This window comes from Ixodes scapularis, unplaced genomic scaffold, assembly GCF_016920785.2.
Source record: "Ixodes scapularis isolate PalLabHiFi unplaced genomic scaffold, ASM1692078v2 PGA_scaffold0__279_contigs__length_252992795, whole genome shotgun sequence".
Lineage (NCBI taxonomy): Eukaryota > Metazoa > Arthropoda > Arachnida > Ixodida > Ixodidae > Ixodes > Ixodes scapularis.
In genome coordinates this window covers 34,426,390-34,444,288 of record NW_024609835.1, presented here as the reverse complement: position 1 = coordinate 34,444,288, position 17,899 = coordinate 34,426,390, and the positions used below count along the sequence as shown (strand labels likewise).

At 47.1% G+C, this 17,899-nt stretch overlaps 2 protein-coding genes across 2 annotated transcripts in view; both read left to right on the top strand.

The window, feature by feature from the left end:
* The window catches only part of LOC8031632 (doublesex- and mab-3-related transcription factor 1Y), a 240,444-nt gene extending 237,579 nt beyond the window's left edge, over positions 1-2,865 (top strand). Inside the window, exon 5 of the mRNA XM_042292174.1 lies at positions 1,605-2,865. The gene's annotated coding sequence lies outside the window, so the exon portion shown is untranslated. The remainder of the gene's footprint in view (positions 1-1,604) is intronic.
* Positions 2,866-10,488: 7,623 nt separating this feature from the next.
* On the top strand, positions 10,489-12,195 carry LOC120837144. Its single transcript, XM_040206359.1, has one exon. The coding sequence runs from the start codon at positions 10,489-10,491 to the stop codon at positions 12,193-12,195; it is 1,707 nt and encodes a 568-aa protein (XP_040062293.1).
* Positions 12,196-17,899: the final 5,704 nt, after the last annotated feature.

Genomic DNA, 17,899 nt, shown 5'->3' with positions numbered 1-17,899 from the left:
CTGAGAACAAGCCTCGAAATAAAACCCCAGTCGCACTGCCCGTACGCCATACAAAAATCACAGTGTTTGGTGCAGACAGAATGATGTAAGGTGCACTGTGCACACGTCAAGGAATGCATACCTCCTCCCCCCCCCCCCCTTTCCTTTCTTTTTACGCGCACGCGTGTTCTCGTAAATGCGTGTCTATGTGATCCACATAGACTTTGTAGACATTCACAGTGTGCTAACACTCCCCTGTAGAAGACCCAAAGTAATGGGGAACCATCTTCGCCTTGTAATTTGTGTGACTCATACGATGAACCAAAAATAGGCGTGCAGGCACGGACGTCTAACCAGTTCTCGTCCGACCTGGTGATTAGTGGAACTCATTGTCGCAGCGAATTCCCACGTGCATTTCTGTAACAGGCGTGGTTGCGCTCAGGCCTCCACGGAGTGCGTGCCATTTGGGGAATGTTCATAACGACCCAGAACCAAGTTCAATATCGAGAAGAAAAAGAGGTTGCCTTTGACTATACAGTAGTCGTCGGACGCGCCATACCCTTCTGCACTCCCCTCTCTTTAGGGCTACAACTGTAAGGCTATAGTAAGCGTGTGTTAAATATTCTCATGCATTTAACTTTGGGAATGAATGACTCACATTAATCGCTACTTAGAGATGCATCGCGCAGCAATCGGATCACTGTTTCTCCGTCATATGCAAACGAAATGAATTTAGGAGTTGTTCCTTTAAAATATTCACGTAAGCATGCCGATGTTAGAGGAACGTCTCCGAAATTAATTTTCACTCGAACCACCTTTTTCTGCGTTTTCTCGACGTTATATCTATAATTTGGAATAAAAGAGAGCACAAGCTGCTCGAGTTTATTCATTACGCAAACGGTTTTAAGCCACACGTTAAATATACAGGCAAGCACTCTGAAACAGAAGTAGACTTCATTGGTGTCTGACTGATGATTGTGGAAAATAATTTAAAAACGACATTATATATGCAGAATAGAGATAGACGTCAATTCCTACATTATAAAAGTTGCCATCCTATAAAGAATATGAAAGATATATCTCACAGTCAAACGCTAAGGTTAGGACGTCTGTGTTCAGACAAATACAACTTCGGCGTAATAGCTATAACATTAAAGGAGATTTTTTTATTATTCGGTCATATCCGATGCAGTTAGTAAATAACGCAATACTCAAAAACCGGTTGATAACACCAAAGGGATATAGTTATAAATTATGGCTCACTTTTTACCCCGTCAGTCACAACACCCAAACGATATAATAGCCTTAGACGCCATATGAATATCCTACACATGGACACAACAAAAAACTAATAATACAAAACAGCCATATATCGCCTTTAGGAGGTCACATCATTTTAGGGATATGTTTGGGCAGTGTAGAAGAAGAAAAAAAATATATATCAAGGCACAAAATGAGTAGCATATGCAAGTCCATCCGTGTGGAATCACCGCAGAATGAACCCTCGATATATTCCCTGTTACTTCTGCCTTTGTTGGTTTGATTCGCAGGCCACGTGTATATTTATGAGACATGAAGGATGCGTTAAGAACGGCTCAAGTCAAGTCTTGTGTCATTCGTTTCAGGTGTCCACATCGCGGCATTTGGGAGCCCTGGAAGCATGTCTCCCGGATGCCTGCCCTGGCTGATGGGGTGATAGTAGCAAGCGCCCACAAGACAAGCTGCATCTGCATCTACAAGTTCTTCACGAGGCCTCTAAGCTGGTAGCGAGTGTGCGGGGGAGTGCTCCCATCTGGTGATTTCCATGAGACTCACATCACCTGGCCGCACCTCTTTTCGACCAGATCGAACGTGGACAGCTGTTCTATGTGGACACATTATTCACGGTCGACAAAGAGTTTGTTCAGTTGTGTGCCGAAATGTTCATCGGTGATTTTTGATGTCACAAGTAGTCCTTGTCAGCGTAACCTTTTCTTCTTTAGTTTGCACGGCTGGCTGTCCATCCTCGCGGAGGGAGGCCAGTCACTCGCAGAAATGTGTGTTTTAACGTGCGACAACTTAAAACGATGTACAGTGATCGGGAGCATATGGGCACCGGAACGTGCATGCCCATGAACGTGGTTTAGAACGGTGGTTTATAGACACGCCCGAAACTAAGCAAGGATATGTAGAGTTTTCGCGTGTATACGAATAGAGTTGAACGAGTTTTGATACGACAACAGGTAGTCGAAAAAAAGTCGGAAGTCCTAGCGCAACCTTTATAAATGCAGAAGAGCTTGCTCAAGACTTAGTGGTAAAAAAAAAAAATCGGTATTAGGGAGTTTTAGCTTGGCGTTATTGCAGTGCCGTTACCGGCCCGCCGAAACCGGTCCAGAAACATACCGCGAAAAAAATGTTTCAGCGAACCGTCAAAAAATACCGCAACCTTTTTTTCTTTTGGCAGTGCGGTATAAACGGTTGGATTGAACGTTTACTTCGCTGTACATTTTCGTCCCATTTTTGACCGATGGTAACGGTATTGCGATGACGCTACGCTAATATTTCGTTTTACCTGACGGGCAGACTGGCACTTTAGCTCGTGCCGTGTTGGTTGCAAGATAACTAGTTTTGTATTGTCGCGCTCAACAATTAACCAAAAAAAGAATGTTATAAAAGAGATGCTGGAACGGCGCAAGCAGGAGATGCGCCCTTATGTTGGCGCTAGCTGCGCGCAATGCGTGGAAGCAAAATATCTGCCGGAAGTGTGCTTGCTAAAGACTGCCTTATCGATTGCATAAAGGACGTACCGTAAAATACCGCGGAAACGTCCGCTTCGTTCAAGGGCCCGCTATTACCATTTCCCAATCTTGGGAATTCTGCAAATTATACAATAAATTCCCGATATGACCGGACAATCGCCCATGTCTCAAACCATTTTTTTTTTTTTTTATGTGAAAGTGAGACGGGCTTTTTCCCAGTATTTTACGGGAGATCATCCTTGCAGGGTCCGTACATTCTCTACGCCGAAGTATCGTTGACGTGTTGGACACAGGGGCTAAAACACCGCACGAGATGAGATCAGCCTGAAGGCTCACTCACACACTAGCGTTTGACTATAAGGGGGGGGGGGGTATTCACTGGACGCCATATTTGAGTGCACTGCTCACCGGGCATGCTCAGAACGAGCTCACACTTATAGGTTCCAAAGACAGGCAATCTCGCTGATGTCGAATGCACGTTGCAAAAGCGCACTGTATTGAAGCTCGCCTTCAGCACGCTCGGAGGAGCTACGCACCCAGCTATTCGCGACTCCAGCGAACTATAGGGGGCGCGCTGTTCAGGCAAAGTGGCGGACGAAAGGAGGTCGTTTTCATCGTTGAGCACGCTGACCTCCATAAATTTCTTGCACTGCAGCGTAAAATTGGTGTTACAAGTGACAGCAAAGCGATTTTTCGGCGGTAGAAACCTTCTAGTCAGTGCGTAGGAATCACATGGCGGAAGCATAAAAATAATTACTGGAAACGATGCTCGTTTCTACGCTGCCTACGAGAACAAGGCAGCGACAAGAGACGGCAGGGTCCAAACGACCTCCCCTCTCGAGGTTCTCGGCGCTGCCGCTACGCGGCGTCGATTTCGCTTGAAGTCGCCAATATGGCCGCCAGTGAATACCCCCTATTCTCCGTTTCGCCGTAAATTCGATCGCAGCCGACAGTATACGATCCAGTGTAGCCATTCAATCGGCACCAAAAGTGCATCGTCACGGCGCTCACCTTCTTTTTGCCTTTGCAATCACCCACCAAACCAATCAGGCACAGCGAATGCAATACGATCCGGCGCTTTATTTTTTTTTTTTTCTTTCTGTGCGTGATTCGTTTAACCGGTGACTAGTAAACGCAAAAGTAACAGCACCGTGGTGATGCACTTTTGGTGCTTCTTGACTGTAGTGTCGACCGCGGTTGACTTGGGGTGAAGCGGAGCAGGTAGTGACTGGCAGTTTAAGAAAAACATGGCGCGGCGAATCCTAAGCATGTTGTTACAGCTCCGTGGCCAGTGACATAGGCCGACGAGAATGCCCGAGAACGAGTAACCAAACAAGAATCTTCAACAGTCCCGCCCTGCGTTTCTTAAGCCGTTATCGACTATGCGGGGAGCAAGTCGTCTTCTTCTTGCGCAGGAGTTTCTGTGTCGTCAAAAAAACGCCGAGTTCTGATTGGCTGATTGAAAAAAAAAGAGAAATTGTGGGTATATCTTTGTGCTAGATACTTTAAGGTCTACCCTCTATTCTTTTTCAATCAGCCAATAAGAGCTCGGCGTCGTTCTGACGTCACCGCAACTCCTGCGCAAGAAGCAGCCGACTTGCTCTCCGCATAGGCTTCAAAACGTCACGGTACTTCGAGATGCTTCTTCGAGTTACTATAGCAGCCAAGCGTTGTGTCGCTTGCTCCGCGATAATTCGCAGTCATATATATCTCGACTGAAGCAGCCCGAAACATAGTCAAACGTTACTGCTTTAATGAGCCTTTACTTTAACTCCGTCTCTGAAGACTGTCACAAAGTGAAGCGACACGGGCACGGTATCGGACACATAAAATAACCGTAACCTCCCCCCCCCCCCGCCCCCGCCCCCGCCCCTTCCCCCTTTCGGCTTCAGTGCTTAAAAGCGAGGTATACAGTGCAGTGCCCTCCCTGTCGGTTGCGATAACGTGCCCGCACCGCCGTGATCTCGAGCGTCTGTCCAATCGAAACAACTGTTCTGCTTCATGTCGGGTTAAAATTTCATTTCGTCGAAACGCAGCCATCGTACAACTAACTGTGCTGCATCTTATGGCGCAGTTCGATGAGGAGAAGAAACCACCAAACATTCTTGCGGACATCACAGAAACAGTTTTATTTAGTTTGGCGATAAAAACAATCTTAACATCTTTACGAACAGGTCTTCTTTCTTCTTCGTGACGTGTTAGGTTTGTATACTAAGGTGTGTCCAACATGTCAGCGAGCAATGCCTCTTCATCATTGGTCTAGTTGGACTATCCAACTAAGTGTTCGGATACACTTAGTGGGTTAGTCCGTAGCTCCGTTTCGGCTTCGGCACTTACAGATTCGACAGAAATTATTTAAATATTATTCCAAGCGCGACTAAAGTAAACGTCAATGGACACCTCGGTGCGAACGGACAGTCCTGAAGTGCGCTTTCTTCTTCGGCAAGAGATATTGTGTAGATGTAGATCCGGTGCACCACTAGTGATCTCCGGTGACCAGCAAACCGCCTTCCTAGTCACTGAAGAGAGAGTCCTTCCAAGAGGTTAAATTTTGAAAGAATCGGGCTCGCGAAGTGCTTTTGATAGAAATATATAGGTATAATAATAAAGTCCCAAGAAGAACAGTCGTCTTAACTTGAACAAGCTCCTTGAAGAAAGAGAAAACGGTCAGACAAGTAACGTTCTATCATTTCAGTGGACATATTGTAACGATGGTTCGACATAGCGTTGATGATATCGGTGATTAGGCAATTGGAGCGCAAATTTGCGCAGGTCCGTTATTTCTGAAAGTCTGCTGTTGAAGTTTGGTGGTGACGACTGAACAAAGCAATCTCTTGGAACTTGGGGGTGCGAGTTCAATGTGCTGACCAGAAGTGCAATTTTAAGCGCAATGATGGTATGTATCTGAACATGCTTGAAACCAGGCTCCTCGTGGTGGCCTCTTTTTTGCCTAGTTAGTTGTTAGCGTTATTACTGAGCTTGTTTACACTTATGTTTTTTTTTTTTTTTTTTTTTTGATAGCGTGTTAGGAGACTCCAACGGCTACAAGTAGTAAAACAAAAGTAGCCCATGGAGTTTCATTAACGCGTGAAAAGTTGGCAATCAAGATCGTAACTCTTGGGTTCTGACTCGTAAAGGTTTTCGGGTTGCCGTTAAAATCACTATATCTACTTACTGTGTATCGTATTGTTTGTGGGGATCGGGCATTTTTTATTTCGTGATGCGCAGTTCTATTTGCCTTGTTGTGTCTTCGTAGGAAGTTCCCACGCATTTTGCTTGAACATCTTGCTTCCTTGCAATCTGGTGTATTTTCTCACTTCCTACTTCCAACTTGAGTTTTGTTCACGTCGCCTTACGAAGTGCCAAAACATCCGTCTAAATACAATAGCTAACTAAATGAACTCTGCTGCTGGAACAGAAGGAGCGTTTGGAATAGGAAATCATATTTCAATAATTTTTGAGGCTCACAAAGCATTCCTAAAAGCAGCGTCTGCTGTTCAGCTGGTACCATTTTACGTGTTATGCTTACGTATAATCTTGCTAATCACGCTGCCCCGAACTAGTTTGCCGTATATGATTTGACAGAATACAGTTTAGTGCAAGGGTTGAGCAGAAAACCTTTGGTCGCTACATTCCGTGCCATTTAAATAAACCACAATTCTTGAGCAACTGATTAGTTAAGAAGAACTCGAGTGTAAATCTTTTTTTCTTTCGGTTTTCATGACAGAAAACGTTGTGCACGTTCTGCTGTACTGTCTAACCGCAGATGACTTTCGTTGGTGCTAACTCCTTACTAATCAGAAAGAGAAAGATCGAATGCGCGTATTGTGCAAGTCATTACTAAACCAAATATTGGAGCTTGCATCGCGAGGGATGCTTTGTGAGCCTAAGGGATCAAAGTCTAGAAAAAAACAGTATGAAAGGCGTGTGCTGACGAAGTGTGTGAGCGTGAGTGCGTTCGGCCGCACACTGGTGCGAGCCTCTGAGCTGTGATAAACGCGTAGGAAAACAAAATGAGGCAAACCGAGACCACCCACCAGCACGGGGTTCTGTTCCCCGTCAAGAGCTGGAGAGCAAAGAAATCGTGAGGAGCGAAGTAAAGAGGAGTGCGTTCAACAAAGTCTTCGCTTTAACGCCTATGCAGACGGTGAGGGGAGATGTTCGGTGCAGCGGTGTAACTGTGATAGGAGAGTCTATACAGAGTCATATTATAGCGTTTGGAAGAAAGCTTTACAGGTCGGAGCTATGCACTTCTCTCGTCGACGAGTGTTGATCAGCGTGTGATGTTGTATCGTTTTGTAGGAGTGTTCCAAGTTCTGCGTATGGCGTTCGGAACCTCGGCTCCGATCCTGTGCTCGAACTCGCGATAGCCGATTGCCTATGCCTGTGCAGCAAGCACGGAAATATATGGTGTCTACATTCGTAAACAAACGGCGGCTGACGAAAAGAAACCCAGACGGCCACTTCCTTCATGGAGTGGTGTAGCAATTCCCTATCAGTAGGGAATGTCGCAGTAGTGTTAATTTGATTCTAAAGAAAGTACCCCGCTCGGGCCCCTTCTTGTAGACAGCCCCTCATCGTACAGATGACGCAGACTTCGTGCCGCATGCGTTGGTGTCCGAAGCATCGATGTTAGCTTAGCGCATGAATGGTTGATTAGACCATTTTGTTCCTCACATGATCTATCGATCGGCACAATGTTCGCACAATCGACATTTTCTTCCGTACCATTATAAACGAACGCAAAAACCAAATGTGACTAACTGGATTTTGTTTTGAGATCACACTGACGATCATCCTAATCCCATCCGAGAACGAACGACGTTCACGATCACACCGTCTGGCGAGCACAGGAGCGGTCCCAGGCTCTCCAAAGTTTGTAATAAAGAAAGTAAGCCAGCCGTGGACTGTGTTGCTATGTAACCGCCGTTAAGCGCAATCAACTTTCGACATGTACTTTAATTGTAGACACTACTGTGTACTGTATATGCTGTATCTAACGCTTCGTCTGCTCTGTGTCCTGCACGGCGAGCCTGTGCGGAGGTTTCTTTCCATTCGCGAGCCGGTCAGGTTCGCTACTTTGCCTGTATACGTATATTACAGTGAGGCTGCGTGTGCAGACAAGTCATAGACCTGTGTGCTACGCCCGATGTCTCTTTTGTACTAAAGTTTTCAATCTAGCGAGTGTCTTGTTTGTACCGACAATTCGAGCTTGTGCATATCAGCGCTGTAACAATCTGTACGCGGTTCACAGATGGTGCTCGTTGTTAAAAGTTAGCAAACATCAATATTTAGAATATATTTTGAATTGTATAATAGGCACATTGGCACTTTAGACCCATGCTGTTGTAAAAAAAAATCTATCTCCAAACTTTGGACTAAAATCATGCTTTTCGTGTAAGGCTTGTCGAATTCTGAGCGCCTCATAATTTGACGAGCCTTGCACAAAAACCGTGTTTTTGTGTGTATGTGTGTGTGTGTGTTTTTGTTTTTTCTTGCCATTCCGCGCCTTTTTTTTTTTTTTTTGTAAATCCTTAACATGGGTATAAAGTATCAAACTGCCGTATAACATTCTAAACTATCTCGTGTTATGGACCCGTAAGCTGTCGTTAGAGATTATGCAAGAAAAAAAAAAGGAAGACGATCGAAGTACGGTCAGATGGAAATAAAGTGAGCTCAGTATTTTTTTCATCAGATTTTTAGAAACTAGTTTAAATATATAGAAATTGAAATAACTTCTTCCTCAGTTATCAGGGTGGCTTCTTTAAACAAGTAAAAAATAACAGGACCTGTCATTTATCTATATTGCGGCTCGTCTGTAAAGTGTAAAAACGATGAGCGAGTAACATTTTTGCTGAACTTTGGGTAACCGAAAGATCCATCATGGCCCTCATAACCGGGTCAGTTAAAATTTATACTAAAGGACACAAAATAATTTGCAACGTTTCGTCCTGCTGGAACCCACAAAAGAAACGATATGCTAGTGATGCAACAATAAGCACCCATGTGCTAGGTGTTTTCGTTAGCTGCGAAAGCTAGGATAGCCTACTGAAGGACAGAAGTATGGGTACATTTTCGAAAAGGTAATGTAAATATTGTGTGCGTTGTTATACGATGGTAAGTCGACAGCTTTCCGCTAAAACCACGCGACCACTGCCCCCAGCGACTTTACGCTTTGTCCGCTCCGGACTGCTTTCGATGTCGTAAACTCCGTCAACGTTTGCCATTGAAATTGATCGCCAATGACTAGTTCACGACTTCAAAAATTGTGCTAGTTATCTTCGGACAAACCAGGGTGTTTTTATCGCGAGCGTGTACGACTCGTGTTTTCTGGTGTACAGTTTCAATGTGTGTTTCTTTCTATGCTAATCAATTGTCCTGGTCTCAACACTGGATTCTGTGTGTGTACGCGCGTGCGTGTTCCTGTCCGTCTGCGGAGGATCCCAGTACCGTAAAAATCGCTGAACCAGGTAAGCGGGGCCGAGAATTCGAGCACATACTGTTAAAACTGTACGTGTGAATCGTTGAACTGCGGAAAGCCTTTATGCTCCGAGGCTCTTTTATTTTTTTCTCCTCCGAGCGGCGCAACATATTTTCTACAGCGTTGTTTTGAAGTCCCGTGGTTGTGTTTATGGCATGTATCTACTACCGTCTGGTTGCTGTAACATAAATTGAGTAAAACGTGGTGTTTGGTACCATGCAGTTGTCTCGTGAGCCCCGGCTTTTATTTTATTTTACATACTAATGCATCATTGCATTCTTGCTGAAGCTAGCTCTGGTTCAGCCTTGAAGAGTGAAGCGTACCAATGTTGACCGTCAACCAAACACCTGCGCCCCGAGCTCCGCAGGCCGGACAACGCAACTGTGAAAGAAAAAAACACCAGGCAGGAAAGAGGGCGATTGGAGAAGACATTGCCGGCTGCAAAAGCTTCGGGAAAAGAAGAAAAAAACGGAACAAAAGGAGAACGTGACGACGCTAGACTGAGCAACACGACCTAGACAGAAGGCCTCCGCATGGTTTCCTCTTCTTCTATGAAACGTCATCATAGTCGGATCGCGCTCGGTCGGCTATTGGACCCGAGCCCGACCTTCGACGCGCTGATTGGCCACGAGCCGCAGCCGAACACTGACGCAGCACTCGTGCCCAATCTCTCGCCTCGATCGATCTGACTATGATGACGCGTGTGGAGGCCTTCTGTCTACAGCTGAGCTGCCAGACGCCTGGAGGGTAGCAACAACGATACCACTGCTGAAGCCCGGCAAGCCCCAAGACCAGCTAAGCTCATACAGGCTTATCTCCTTGACATCATGCCTCGGGAAAGTGATGGAACGTATGGTGCTACGCCGTCTTGTTTACCACCTAGAAGGGGCAAGGGCTTTACCGGACTGTTTTTCGGGATTCCGGCACCATCGGAGCACAGTAGATGCAATGGGAGATATCGTCAGCTCACTGGAAGAGGCAAAAGCGCAGGGTTGGTCTGCGGTGGCCGTCTTTCTGGACGTCCGCAAAGCCTTTGATGCCCTTCCCCACAAGGCCGTCATTTCAGCTCTAAGCCGTTTCGGGGTAAACGGACGTCCACTGAAATACATTTGTGCGTTTCTTAGTGAACGCACTATGTGTGTAAAGGCAGGCGACGCGGTGAGCAACCCCCGGAAAATCATCCAAGGAGTTCCCCAAGGGAGCGTTGTTAGCCCGCTACTTTTTGCTCTGGCCATCGCGTCACTCCCAGCGGCGGCAAGGGTTGGAGAAGAGCCGGCGTTTCCTATCAGCATGGCCGTCTATGCAGACGACGTGGCACTCTGGTCCACTGCCCCCAGCTACAGAAGGCAACGTATGGTATGCGCTCTCCAGCGAGCCCTGACAAATGCAGTGTATCGTCTCCACCAACTGGGCTTGGCAATATCAGCCGAAAAAACGATTGCGCTGTGCTACGCTCCAAAGAGGCCAAGCAAGTTCATGCCCACACTACGCACTGGGGACACTCCAGTAAAACTGGCGAAAATGGCCACATATCTTGGCGTCACGTTGGACTCGAGGCTATCCTGGGGCCCAGCATTGAGGGAAGCGCTTCAAAAGATGCGAACCCATACAAACATCCTCCGGATGCTCGGCGGAACTACTTGGGGAACCTCATCGCACATGATGCTGCAACTGTATAGGGGGCTCATCCTGGCCCGCCCATTGTACGCCCTACCTTTCGCAACACTCAGTGCCAACCAGCTCAAAAACCTTGAACAAGCGCAACGCGTGGCACTCAGGATTTGCCTCGGAGTTCCCCGCACAGCCTCGTCTCGACATACGCTCACAGAATCCAGGATTAACTCTGTAGAGAACATCATGCAAGAACGGGCGCTGGGTCATCTGACTCGAATGAGCAACTGCGACTCGACCATCACACTCCTAATGAGGATCGCCGAGCGCGCTGAATCAAGACTAGGAGCGCACCTCTGCATTCTTGGTGACATAGCTGGCACACCAGGACCACTCGTTCCACTCCCAGAGCTGCACAGAGATCCCCACCCCCTGCGGATCAGCCTTCATATCCCTGGACTGCGGTCCAAGAAGAACGTAGCAGTGGTCGTAGCAAGGCAGCTCACGGAAAATCACTTAGTTACCCAGTACGATGGGTGGACCCGAGTGTACACCGACGGATCGGTGGACCCCTCCGGAGGCACAGCAACAGCAGCGGCTTTCTTCGAAGCAGCAGCTGTGGGTACCAGTGAGCGCCTGGATCACCAGGCATCCTCCACCACGGCAGAGCTAGCAGCCATACGGCTCGCCCTCTGGGGTATTCGGACAGGCTGCACACAGGCCTTACGCTGGGTCATCCTGAGCGACTCAAGATCAGCCCTCGAGCTGCTATCTAGGCTCGAACGGGCAACGCCCCTGGCCCGTTCAATCGCGCTGGATGCAGTCGAGCTGCAGCAAGAAGGCAACGACATTGCCTTCCAATGGCTCCCAAGCCACTGTGGCATTAGAGGCAATGAAGTTGTTGATTTTCTAGCGGTGCGGGCTCACAAGGACCCCGCGTGCCCGCTTTCAACCGTTCCCCGCTTCTCAGACGCCAAGCTCCTTGTGAGAAGAGCCATCGCCCTACAGCACCCGGACCCTGTAGTGGTGGCGGGTGCCTTCCCAGCTCGGGTACCGCGCGGCTTCGACCGCCAAACTGCCGCAGTAATGCACAGATTACGGACCGGAAGCGCCTTCACCCCGGCGTGGATAAGTCGTTTCAGACCCAATGTTGACCCCATATGCCAGACCTGCGAGGAAACGGCCGATGCCGAACATCTCCTCCTGCACTGCAGTGATCACGAAGAGGAGCGCACCAAACTCCGTGATGCTTTTTCCCGCCTAGGGCTACCTAGTACCAACTTGGAAGAACTCCTGCGTCCAAGAGCCTCACGAGCTACTACGGACAAGGCACTCAAGAGTGTAGTCAGCTTCCTGAGGAGCGCGGAACTCCTCGAGGTCCTCTAAGACTTCCAAGAGATCTGGGTTGCTTGCGGCTCCTGGGGCTCTTAGAGATCTTGCATCCAGAGGTTTTCGGGAGTTCCAGGAGTCGCGATTCTGTACCGAAAGCCGCAAGAAACTCAACACTGTGAAAAAATCCTCTTCCCCCTTCCCCCTCTCTCCTCCTCTATCTCTTTGTTCCCTTAATTCCCTTCCCCATCGACAGTGACAAGTGCACCCAGAGCGTAACTAACAACAACGTCGATTTTCTAATAAACATCGCTTCAACAACAACAACAAGCCTTCTGTCTAGGTGGTGTTGGACTGAGTCGCGTGCTTGAATGCCTGAGACTGGAGCTAGAGTGTGCTGCGTTTTAATCAATATAATAAAATACAACCGCATTTTTTTTAACAATCTTTATGTCGGCTAGCACATGTGGGCGCAAAGCCTACAATGTAGGCTTTAAGAAAGGTGGAACATCTACTCTCCCGCAAAGTGCTTGGGAGAACCAATCGCAACCATCTACGGAGGGAACTCGGAGTATGACGTAGCTGAAATAATGATTATACCTAAATAAACAGTGCGCTGTGACACTGAGCGTGGTATTTTACCATGCCCAGTGCCACAACGCAAACAGATTTTTTTTTTTTTTTAGCTTTGTCATTTGTCGAGTTTCCCACTAGGCTGCAGCGTTGTTTCTGGTGTTGCCATCGCTCGGCGTCAGAAATCCGCCAGATTCCGCTAAATTCTAAAATATATCTGCTAAACTTACCGCTACAACCTACTTTACTCAAAAAAAAAGAAAACAGCGAAATTTCGCATGATATCTATTATCTTTTTTTAAAGCTCCCAAAACTGTGAGAGTTAAGATAACATACATAAGAGTCCTGAAAAGGGCAGCTGGAATACTAGAGGCCTCAGTGCTGCGGTTGTTTTCAACATATTTGAGATGAGGCTAAAATATATAAATGTTTACACTGATGAAAAAAAAAAAAAAAAAACTTACAGGTTACAGAAAGACACATCAAGGATTTCTTCGTCACTGCTGTCGTCGTCTGATAGCAGCTCCACTGGACCGCTAATGCTTGTTGAGGGACCAGGAAGGTCACTTGGTTGCACATATGTTGCAGATGTCCCAATTGCACTTACAACCGCCATAGGAAGTTCGTAATCAAAACAACTTGTGTCGCTTTAGCCCCGCTCTTACGACGAGGGTGATGTCTTGTTATTTCAGACTTAAGCTTGTTCCTAAGCTTGGATTTTACTATGTTAAGCTGACTAAGCGTCCTCTCTACTTCGGCCTTTGAGTAGGTCAACACCAGCATCGACGTGGCAAATTCGGCCAAATCGGCGAACTGGTTTTCGGCACAGGCGTCCTTATACGAGTGAAGTTCCCACAAGAACGACTGCATTGACAATATTGACTCCCAGTTGATAAGGGGGGTCTTGCTCCACTCGTTTTAATTCTTTTTAGACTTCTTCAGGCGGCACTGCCATTGTTGCCATTGTTTCCAGCAGAGGAATCAATGGCCTTACAGGACACACAAAGGGTTTTGGACTGATACAACTGATGTCTTCTGGAGAACTTCGACGTTGTCGGGGAGTCGCTGTCCGATTTGATATACTAGTGTGTTAATAAATCTTACGCACCTTTCATTAGCGAGAGAGAACCCGTCGGTCTTCATGTTGTCAACGTACGTCTCAAACAAGGTAGTCCAGATATGACTTGGGGTCCAAGTGGTCCTCAAGTCTGGACACCAGAATGTCCACCTGCTCCGTCGGAATTAGGACATCTTGAACCAAGCATGAAAGCAGAGTCATGAGGTCTTTCTGCAGCTTTGTTTCCCCCCGTCTTTCGCCTCGACAGCCTTTTTAACCTTCTGGACACGTGTCTGAATGGGTCTCAGAAAAAGCAAGTACCCCAGATTAATCTAGCCTTCGTACATACCATATATCTACTCTGCCGCATAACACGTTTCAGTGCGTTTCGCCATTTTAAAGCGCGCCTTCAATTCGGTACACTGCTCTACGATCCTTGATAGAGCTGTTTCAAGGGACAGTGTGGCGCCAGCATCAATTTTTTTTCTTTTCTGTGTTTCTGGAGGACGCGGATGTTGTCTTTTGAAGGACAATTTTGAGTTGGTGCACTGCGTGACGTATCCGCCAGACACCCGCCATGTATAAAAATGACCCGTCAAAAAAAAAAAAAACGCTTTTAGTTATTAAGCTTAAATTTTCCCGCAAGAGAAAAAAAATAAAAAAAATCCGCAAGATTTAGCGGAAAATCCGCTAAATTGGCGTCACCGCGTATTAGGGACGGTGTTGTGGTTGTCACTGCATACCGCATATTAAGGGGTACTCACACGAGGGAGAAATCCCGGGGATTTCTCCCGGCACGCGCATCCCACGACGAAAACCTCAGGCTTTGCGATGTGCAAAAGCCTGGCGTTTTCATCTCGTGATGCGCGCGTGTTGGGGAGAAATCCCCGGGATTTCTCCCTCGTGTGAATACCCCTTTAGAGACGGTGTTGTGGTTGTCCCCTTTTTTTGTTTCTTGTCTCGGTTTTGTTTTGTTTTTCACTATGATCACTGCTTGTCTCTTGCAAGCGTTTTGACGGGGAATAGACGCTCTATACTTCGTTTCAGCTTCGGTCCGAGCGCGGCCAATGTTATGAGCCGAAGGTCCACTCAAACAGCGAAAGATGCACAACGTCATGGCGTGCTCTCTGTAGTTGATAGGACCAGCCCGTATTCGCCGTCTCTCTGTGCGCGCTCCTCCGCCGGCTAGTCCTATCAAGCGCAGAGAGCACGCCATGACGGTGCGCTTTTTCCGCTGTTTGATTGGCCCTTTGGCTCATAACATCGGCCGCGCTCGGACCGAAGCTGAAACGGAGTATAGCTATCATAGGGTGTAGGTGGGGAGACGCAACGAACAATATGGCGACCAACGTGCGTCTAATGTCTAATCTGAGACAATCAGTTCACACGGAAAGAATAAAAACACAGAAAATATACGAGGGACAGACACACAGTTCTTTCAACGAGCAACTACATTTAAATCATGTTCATTACACTATGATGAACCTCTTTGGTCACAGAGAAAATTAAGTGAAGACGAAAATACTAGAAGATACTAGAAAAAGGTCCCTCGTATATTTTCTGTGGTTTTATTCTTTCCGTGTGAACTTACTCCATCCAACGCGCTCTGCTACGTGTACCGAGACAGTCGTGGAGCTATGAGCCACAACGTACACCGATGCTCTATCACTAACACATACAAAAAGGGCACATACACCATATTTTGAAGAATAATAGAGGTACTCAACAACACGGAAAGCAATGCATGAAGGTAGGCCGTTACCGGGCACCACATCCGGCGTACCACGGTGACCGACGACAATATGCTGCAACTCTCAGACTTCACCAGCTAGCCTGTCCACTCGCTCTTCTCTCGAGAGCTTTATTGCCGCCTTTCGTCTTGGCTCGCAGCACAGTGAAGGGCAAGGATGTGAGGTCAAGGCCTTAAAGCGTGCACACGCCTGCACGGTCCTACAATCTAAACATTTTATAAAGGAAAATCTAAAATATGATGAACTGACGTTTTCCCACCGACAAGGAAAGAAAATCGAGTTTTTAATTACACTTTTTGTTTATGTATATAAATGACGTTCCCACCCGTTCATATGACCGGGGTTACGTAAGGCAATTAGACGGTGATTTCGTCGTGTCACTCGGTTCAAACTAAGGTTCAAACATATTAGCTCCTAAACTAAGTTCTACCGAATCGAACGCTGCCTCCGCAGGAGAAAACCTAATTATCATTACTCTCATTATTAGAAACGCATTGAAGATCACCTCGATGAGACCGGTGCATCAAGAAGGTTTCTCTCATTTAGTAGTCGTTTCTGCGAAGTTTTCAAGCAGACTCGAGATTTCCAAAAACCGAGTGGTGCTGACCAACGTTCGGCTTCGGTGCAGTGCACGCCTGCGAGTCCGCGGAGCCGACCTACAGCGTCCGAAGAACCACTTTCATCATACCGCTGAAACGACCAAACTTTTCAGCAGCGCGAGCGTGTAATCACTGCTGCGTGATACACGTTAGACTTCAGGCTATCACTCGTACTGCACTGGCTAAACTGTCTACTTCAGCGAAGGCACCCGATGCTGAAGGCAGTTTAAGTTCTTGCTGCCTAAGACTCGACAAAGTAAATTTCACTTCGGCATTGTGGTTGATGGAAAAGAGCGCTGCTTTCTGGCGTTGTATCGCTAGGCGGGGTAAAACAAAGATCCAACTGATTCCTAATATAACCAAAGCAGTTTTTTTTATTTATTCATTTATTTTTTTACAGGCTCATGCAGGCTTCAGCAGTTTCGCTTGTTCGCCGACGTGTTCTTTGGTTTTCTCTTTGTGACGTTCAAATGTAAACAAATTTTGCTATACACAAAAACTGGTGTATGTTTGTCATACAATCTGCAGTATTATTTCCCGAACGCTGTCGCTAATTGGTTTCAACAAATTAAAAACTAAAATAACGCTAAAAATGTAGCCTTTTGTTAAAAAAAAAAAATTTGGCTGGCACTGATGTGATTATTAACATTGACCATTAAATGTTCCCAGAAAAACAAAATTTCCGAATCACGTTTTTTTTGTTTGTTTTTCTGTTGTTTTTTGTTTTGTTTTTTTGTGCAATGTGCCACATGCATTATATGGTGTGGTTTCAGAAAAAAGAGTGCAGCCCAGCGTCGTGCAGGAGCTGCAGGAGCTACTTGCAGTACCTGTCGTCATTCACCCATTGGATATCGTGTGGGTGACCCTTTAGTCCGGCCTCGCCGAGCATCTTCTCACGGATGGTCTTGGTCCCGGAGCAGAGCCACAGCAGATGACGAACATTTTCCGTAGCCACAGGGGCCGGACACTTAGGGCAGATTCCCGGGTCGGCAGGTGTGTGTCCCCAGGTCCAGGTGACAAAAGGTGTCAGGGCCGCCCCAGCCCGAAGCCTCCGGAGAGAAACTTCCTCCACCCGGGAAAGGTAAAGACCCGTTCGCACAGTTGCGTTCGGAGCGACCACTACGCTTACGAACGAATGCAACCGGTTGGAACAACGAGTTGCCATAGCAACGAAGCGCCAAACGGTCGTTTCGTTCGTGTTCGTTCGCAACGCAAGGAGTTGAGCCGGCTGACCTTTTTCGTTACGTTCGGGAACGACGGGAGCGACAGACCAATCACAGGTCGAGGAGGGCTTGGTCGCGCGCGTTGCATGCCGATCGTGCCGCGCTCCTTCTATCTACAAACATGGCGTCGGTGGTGATCGTTGACGTGGACGGCGTGGTGGAAGTTCATCGTTCCCCGTAAAAGCGCTATCCTTGACTGTGAATTTTCGTCGTGTGTCGTTATGATAACCCAGCATGTACTAAAAGGGAAGATCCACCTACTCGTGCGGCGATCTCGTGGCGGCGCTCTCAAGACAGCAGAAACGCCCGTGCAGTCGTGTTTGTTTACTTCGACTGCAGTGGTGCTTGCTTAGCATTTGTGTCCTCGAACATCGCCCGGATTTCTTTTTTTGCGCATTCCATGCCTGTGTTCAAGTTCAAGGTATTACTGGTGTGTACCGTATAAAGGATGCGAATTTGCACGCGTTTTCATCACCCGAGAAAGGTGATTAGTGTTAGCAATCCTGAACGCTCGCAACGTCTCTCTGATCACAAAATTATATTTCTTCGTTGCTATAT

What these genes read in the sequence shown, in the direction of transcription:
- LOC120837144 (XM_040206359.1), top strand. Translation starts at nt 10,489, where the DNA reads ATGGCCGTCTATGCAGACGACGTGGCACTCTGGTCCACTGCCCCCAGC.